This window comes from Limulus polyphemus, unplaced genomic scaffold (genome assembly GCF_000517525.1).
Source record: "Limulus polyphemus unplaced genomic scaffold, Limulus_polyphemus-2.1.2 Scaffold3271, whole genome shotgun sequence".
Taxonomy (NCBI): Eukaryota; Metazoa; Arthropoda; class Merostomata; order Xiphosura; family Limulidae; genus Limulus; species Limulus polyphemus.
The window spans coordinates 49,776-58,103 of NW_013668881.1; the positions used below are offsets into that span (position 1 = coordinate 49,776).

At 31.1% G+C, this 8,328-nt stretch overlaps 1 protein-coding gene across 1 annotated transcript; it reads left to right on the plus strand.

Annotated features, from left to right (window-relative positions):
* The first annotated feature begins 918 nt into the window (after positions 1 to 918).
* On the plus strand, positions 919 to 7,610 carry LOC106469039 (guanine nucleotide-releasing factor 2-like). The gene has a single exon (XM_013929495.2). It carries the CDS (start codon positions 1,613 to 1,615, stop codon positions 4,862 to 4,864), a length of 3,252 nt encoding a protein of 1,083 aa, XP_013784949.1. The 5' UTR covers positions 919 to 1,612; the 3' UTR covers positions 4,865 to 7,610.
* The last annotated feature ends 718 nt before the right edge of the window (positions 7,611 to 8,328 follow it).

Consider the following 8,328-nt stretch of genomic DNA (forward strand, 5'->3'; position numbering starts at 1 on the left):
GAAGAAATTCAATCAAAATTGGAAATTTTATATCTTGTTCGTTTTTTAATGGATTGCCTTGAAATTTAGTATGTGAAGTAAAGGTCCAGTAGAGCACATTCACTGAAAATATGTGACAGTTTAGACAGTTCCACTCAACAAAGAAAAATTATCTAAAAAAGTTTAAATCGAAAAAAAAATGTTTTTACTGGGGTGAACTTGTAGGCCTAACATTACAGCCAACATTTGAACAGATATTTTGAAACTAATGGTACATTCGCCTAATTCATTTATCAAGTTACTTGCAGAATTTACTCACTAACTGATTGACAATAAGCATGCTTACTGACAGATTATAATTGTTGTACAGACTCACTAACTCTCATTGTCTAAAGTCCCTAACTGACACTGAACTGAATATCTCATTGATTATTGAATAATTAATCGAGTCTGGTATTTATATTGTACCCTTATTTCTGTATACTACATGAAACCTCCAGTTTCTTAATTTCTAGATACTGCGTGATCATGATGTAATAATATGCTCCCTCTAGTAAACACCTAAATTAAAATATTAAAAACATAGCTTACGACAGTATAACAACATAGTAACAAAGAAACAATTCATAAAGGTTACGCAAATAAGATACTAAATGAAATGTTTGCAATATATATATTTTATGAATCTGCTACACAAAATGAAAAATATAAATTTATAGCAATAAAAGTTTAAAAAGTTACATTAAAACATTAGAAAAAGTTTTTATGGATAAATATTTGTATTCAATACTAAACTTATTAGGTGTTAGTTTAATATTTTGTTGATAATTTAAATAAATAGTAATTAATTCAAGTTTACAGTTAATTAGTCGATTCCTCACCAAACGAAAGAACGATTATCCTTAGAGGGCGTGCTGATTGGGTGTCATCATAGAATTGTATATTTAATACCTGTATGGGTGACGCTGTAGGGAGGGTAGAAGATCGTTTAATTTTTTACCGATTATATGAGTTATCTATTTCAAAGTGTTTAAAAGTAGCTATGATATAACCATAGAACACGATACATTTTTAGTGATTGATGTGCATCTTAAGCAAACAAATTTTGGGTTCAAATAAGGAGACTAACTAGGACAGTATTTTTCGCACTACCGACTGTACCGTCGTGATTTGGGAAGTGCAGGCAGTAACCTATGTTCTATCCTCCCACGACGATTTCCATAATCCTTATTTCTCGGGGCCCCAGTAAGCACAATATTCTTCATATTTATAACGAATTATAATTGTATTCCTTTTTCATGGAAGAATGTTGTATTCATTTCAAAATATTTGGTACAAATTAAAACTAATCTTGAAGTTGAAGTTTAACATAATAAATACCGGAAATTGTAAAATAGTTTTCAAAAGTCAATGATAGACCAGAAATTAATTGAACTTGAACCAAAAATACATATTTTTGGAAACTTTCTCGTGTTAAATGAAACTGTTAACCACAAAAGGTATAGCCACTTTCATTTTTTACTTAGGACAGTGCATCTTAAAATGGAAAGAACAGTGTTGGTCACAGTGTTATCATTATGCATTTAATAATTTATTATGCTGAAAATAGTCTACTTAAGTATTTAATAAAATTATGTCAGCTAAAAGGAACAAAACAGACTTAACTTTTATTCGAGATGGGAAGTTATCTAGGCAAGCTAGATCATTTAAAGAAGATTTTTTTGGTAAAATTGTTCCTAAAAAGAATCTTTTATCCCCAAAGAAAAATTCCAAATTAAGAGGGAAAAGAGTAGAAAGAAATTCTGAAAAAAAAGTTATCAAAAGTAGAATAGAAAATGAAATAGAAGACCTATATTCTGATGCCCAGCATCTTAAGAATGCATTGCGATATGTTCAGGAAGTTGTTGAAAAAAAAAAAACACTAGAAGTTTTACCAGGTTCTGCAAATGTGGTGTTAGAAACAGTTTTAAGTATTCAGTTAAAACTGTCAAGATTGTTTGATAATGACCAGTGCCTAGTAGTATCATCATCGTTTAAAGAAGTCTATAAAACCCTTGCAAATTTGGTTAAGTGGTCTGATAATGCTCTATACATTAGTAACAGTTATATTCTTGCCACAAATAATGTTGATGACATTATTAACCAATTACAAGAAGCAGTGGATGGTCTGGTCAAACTTTCGGTTGGTATTTTATCAAATACAGATAATAATTTGAATCAGGTTTTTACAAGTTCACTTAAAAACTCAAATATTCCAGATAACTTTCATGGGAAGTCATTGTTGGACATTCCATCAACTTCAAGAGAAAAAGGAACTTTAGAAAATATTAAAGTTCCAAACTTGTCTCAGTGCTCACCTAGTTTTCAAACCAGTGTGTCTAACTACTCAATTTTTCCTGATGATGTACTGCATTCTAGTATTCTTCAAATGAAAGAAGACATCCAACCTCCTATTTCACTGGGGATGAACTCAAATTCACAATACTGTATACTTCAACCACAACTAACAGACCTGGTATCCTCTCTTCCTCCAAAACAATGCAATACAGATATTGTGGTTAGTTCTGAGCCACATACTGAACATCCTAAAAGTCTTGTACAAAAACACAAATTTTATAGTTACTCTACTAGCAGTGCTTCAACTTTTGGCACTTCAACTGCTGGTAAGACTGAAACCACATCAGTAGGTTTCCCAAACTGGCATAGCCCAGATGATTTCTTTCCCTTATCACCTGTTGCTAAACTTGTGGATAGCAGTATTGACACCAACCATCAGTGCTCAACTAATGATTCATTAACAATGAGCAGTTCAAGAAGTTTTATGTATTCTCAAAAAGCCAAAGATGTAAGCATTCATCGTTCAGAAATTTCTCATACCAAAAGCTATAGATATCTTTCAACAAGTTTTAAAACCCCAAATTCAAAAGATTTAGGAATAATGATGGAACAGCATGTAAGTTGTATCTCAAAAGAAAGTAAACAAACTAATCATATAATCTCTTCTGGATTGGGATCAATGAACATTGATCTTGAGCATCCTGCTGTCCTTTCAGACAAACAAGGTACAGAAAGCAATTGTGAAAGACAGTCTCACTATGACAACAAAGCATCATGTAATTTTTTGTTTGTAGAAAAAAATGGTTTTGGCACAGTTAGCAATTCTATGTTGTCTGAAGCACATTCTTCACAGTCAGTTATAGACCATAAGAATTGGGTGGATACGAGTCACAAACATTCATGTTCTTTTCATAAAATTAAATGTACATCTGAAGTAAGTGAACCATCACCACTGCCTATGAAGAAGAAAAACATAGTGGCGTATATGCAGATGTTGGGTTCTTACCAACCAGATGAGAAAGATTTTTTTTACCATTCTAATTACACTTTCCATGCGATAGAGACACGTTGGCAAAAACAGAATGCAATACTGACCCACCCACAGTTTTTCAAGACTGCACAAGCATCCAGTTCAGATGATTCTGTAATTTCAGATGGACAGAGTAGTCTAAGCAGTTTTGGTGAGGAAACTGAAACAGCATCACCAGCAATGCCTCCAAAAAGGAGTGCTTTCTTACAAGCTTCAATCCTCGAATTAGAAAAAACTTGTTCAGAAGTGGGAGATAAAGGTACTTCTCTAGAGATTGAAAAACAAAACTTGCCAATTTCAAGTATGGATGAAACAGAATCCAACATACTAGATCGTCAAGATGTAAGTTCATATATTGTTTGGAAAAAACCAAATGAAGAAGGTCCAGAAATTCGAGGTGGTCCTGTAGACGCACTTATTGTCCAAGCTTCAAAAGCAGGAAAGAAGAGTTTTCTATATCAAGAAGCATTTCTTACAACGTATCGCACAATTATTTCTCCTGTTGAACTGATTGATAAACTTATTTACAGATTTAATAAATTTATTCATATGACTGATACTAAGGAGCGAGCTGCTCGAAATGCATTTTCTTTGTTGGTACGGGTTGCTGATGATTTGTGTGGGAGTGATATTGAAGATGGTGTTCTGCAGAAAATATCAGATTTTGTTCATCAGTTGGTTAGTACTGGAGAGTTAACATTTGCTAGAATTTTAAGAAAGAAAATTGTTGAGAAATGTGAGGTATATCGTTTTTCACAACAGTCCCTGCAGGTCCTCCTCACTTCATTGAATGTAACCACTTGTTCAGCATCTCTGTTAGATTTTAAGTCGGAAGTTTTAGCAGAACAGATGACCTTGCTAGATGCTGAACTTTTTCAAAAGATTGAGTTTCCAGAAGTGCTATTGTGGGTGAAGGAACAAAAGGAAGATTTGAGTCCCAATTTGACCTCTTTTACTGAACATTTCAACAAGATGTCTTATTGGGTGAGATCAAGGATTTTAGAGCAGAATGATGCTAGAGAAAGAGAAAAATATGTTAGCCGTTTCATTAGAATTCTAAAACACTTGAGAAAGCTAAATAACTTTAATTCTTATCTGGCTGTACTTTCAGCACTAGACTCTGCCCCCATTCGTCGTTTGGAGTGGCAAAAGAACATTACCGAAGCCCTGAAAGAGTACTGTGCTCTGATTGATAGCTCATCTTCCTTTCGGGCATACAGACAAGCTCTAGCAAACACAGAGCCTCCTTGTATCCCTTACATTGGTCTTATCCTTCAGGACTTGACCTTTGTTCATGTTGGAAACAGTGATTTCCTTCCTGATGGAAATGTCAACTTTTCCAAACGGTGGCAACAGTTCAATATTCTTGAAAAAATGAGACGATTTAAAAAACCATCCTATCCATTCAAGCGTAATGAACAAGTTATCAATTCCTTCGGTAAATTTAATGACCACTTGTGTGAAGAAGCTATGTGGCAAATCTCAGAGACAATAAAACCAAGAGGAGGTCAGAAGTGAAGTTTTAATTTCAAAATTATCCTATGTGTAGAACTGTATCTCCTAATAGTTTTTAAACTGGTTTCTATCTTGTAATATTTGTCAGTAATTCTTTATCTAAGGATGTATTACAAAAATCCTATAACCCGAGTGCAAACAGTTTGCCTCTGATGAAGAAAAGTCTATCTTTCAAAAGCACTGTGGTTATAGGGTCTTGTATTTTTTGTGTTAAATTGATATTTTGAACCTATGTGTTTTTGTAACATCATGAAAATGAGATGTATTACAACAGTATGAAGTAGAATATTGGTATGATGTATTACAATAGTAGGATATCAGTATGACGTAGGATATATTCATCCTTAATCTTCTCTTTGAACAAAATATTGCAATACTGGAGTGAATTTTTGCCAAAGTTGAAGAGAGGCCTAGAAAGTAACAATTCTGAATATTTTTTGTGACAATAAATATCTTTGCTTAGAAATATTAAACATACTTAAATTGAAAGAGGATTGTATTTTTATACTAATGAGATTAGTGAGTTGATGAAAACTGTTCAGTAGCCAAATACCAAAGTTTTTTAGAGCTGAACTTTTTTTAAAATTAAATTGATGCTATATTGAAAATTTACTTAAAATATTACCAAGATATTGTTTTTAACACTTGGGATAAAAAATTGCTTTTAAATGAGTTTGTCCTAAGTGTATCATTAAAATGTACATGTACAACATGTAGTTTCCTGATTTTATATTGCAAATTTAAATATGTGATATTCATTTACAATATACACAATTTTTGTTTATATATTTTTTGTTGTACTGTCTGTTTGTTTACTTCTATGTGATGTTATATATCAGTATGCACGTTTCATTTTCCTATTCACAAAAGACAAATACCTGTAATTTGCTTTTAACACTTCATCACCCATACTGTTTTTCAATCTTGTGAAGTAGTTTGGACATCTCAGCAGTAGGAACATGAATTTAACCATCAATTAGTAGCTTTTAATTTGTACATGAATGCAGTTATTAAGATAATTTTCTTCACTAACAGCAGTTGAATCTCTCTGCTGTTCCTTACCTAAACAATTTTTAATCATATACAGTTTATAAAGATACATAAGAATACTGTTACTTTTATTAATTAAATTCACTGTATCAACTCAGTTTTAATCTTAACAAAAGACAGAAACTTAGTGTACATCAGTGAATTGACACAACACATTGTAATGAGTTCATTTGTTAACCTAAATTATGCTTAATAAAAGAAGGACATAGTTTTAGAAAATAAGATCTGAAAACATTTATAAATAAAGGCACAAATATAGAAGATTAATTAATAATTAATTAATAGTAATAATACAGGATAGTAATCCAGAAATAAGGATGTTTATTTTAATGAAATCAAAATTTGAGGAGGAATATTTTTGTAGCAGCTTTCTGATATAGTAATCACATGCAGAAAAAATGAATTTTAATTAGTGACAGAAGCATTAATAATAAGCTTCTTTAGTTTCAACTTTTTAGTAACAAAGGCATAATTTATTAAAGAGTTCTCACTACATACTCAGAACATTAAAGTGTTTTATACCAGGATATTTTGATGTGTAATATGAAAATGCCTATGTGTCCTTTCTTTAAGTAATTTTGTTTTATTTTTCTGTAATTGATAGATTCCTCACTGTACTGAGTATTCTACATTACTAGCACCTTACAAACATTACAATGTTATCTCTTCTACCCCATTTACAACAATACTAGGAACAAACATCAAGTCTGTTGTAATACTTGTCACTTACTCCTTGGTGTCCTCCACACACACACACACTAAATATTTTCTGAGAAATTGAATAGTTTCAAAAATTTGGGACTATAAAGGATGAATAAATCTGTTGGATAAAACAACATTTTCAGATCTTGTACTTAATATCTGTTTATGGAACAAGGAGTGTAGAACTGAACTAATGCATTCTTTTTATATCTCCTGCCATAGCAAGATAATTCAGCTAAACTTGTCTTGTATCATTGCTTACTTGTATCTTGTAAATGCTAATATAGTAAAAATATTTCCTCTGTAAAACTAGGCAGCTTTATTTTCTTAGAAACTCTAAGATACTACATGTGATGAACAATGTTTTATAGAATTTCAAAAAGAGTGAATATTTTATTTATACTTTTGATTTCTTGACCTTTACTGTCCCTTTTAACACAATAATACTTTCCATAAATATTCTTGTACAAGTGAAATACTTATAATATTTTTGTGAATGTAAATAAAAGTAACAGTCATAAACTTCAAATATTTTTATATAACATTTTTTATAGAATTATATTTTGATATAACTGTAAACTGTATGTTATGAATATAATTTTGTTAAGATATACCAGAGTAGCTTAATTTGTGGAATTTTGTATTTTTTGGAAGTGACATGAAATTAAAGATTAAGCATTGAAAAACCTTTAAGAATGACTGTCATTATAAATTTGTTTTCTCAACTACCTTATGTATGACATAGTCACTATTGATTACAGGTGAATTTTTTATGTTTTTTTATTATTATTAAGAATAAAGTAACTTCTAGTTCTTGAGGTGAAGTTAATAGCCTAAATTCAAGGTAACATAAATTGGTTAGAAGTAACTTGTTTAGGAATAAACTAGAATAAAAAACACCCAGCAAATCAATGTGTAGCTTAAATAATGTAATATATATATATATATATATGTATGTATTCCATATTTGAGAAATAAAAATGCATTTTATATGATACACAAACATATGTAATTTTTTTTAGTTATTAAATATATCAAGCATGTTGAAAATGATGTAAGGAAAAAATTGCAAACTTTTCTGGCAGACAACATACATGGAGTATGTGTGTGAACATTTTATTTTACAACAGATCAAAGTGAGTTCTTGATAGAAAGGTTTAAATTGTTATTTTTCTACATTTTGAATATAGTTAAAATAACAATAATACTAATTGACCATTTTATTCTCAAACAACAATGACAAAAATGATAATTTCCTCTAATAAAACTTGTAGCAACAATGCTGATGTATACAGAAACTGTAGCAGTGTACTGTGACTTGTCAATCTTTAGTAAGACTGCTAACTCTAGTGGTTGTATAACTTGTGTGGCAACAATGCTGATGTATACAGAAACTGTAGCAGTGTATTGTGACTTGTCAATCTTTAGTAAGACTGTTGACTCTAGTGGTTTGTATAACTTGTGTGGCAACAATGCTGATGTATACAGAAACTGTAGCAGTGTATTGTGACTTGTCAATCTTTAGTAAGACTGTTGACTCTAGTGGTTGTATAACTTGTGTGGCAACAATGCTGATGTATACAGAAACTGTAGCAGTGTATTGTGACTTGTCAATCTTTAGTAAGACTGTTGACTCTAGTGGTTGTATAACTTGTGTGGCAACAATGCTGATGTATACAGAAACTGTAGCAGTGTATTGTGACTTGTCAATCTTT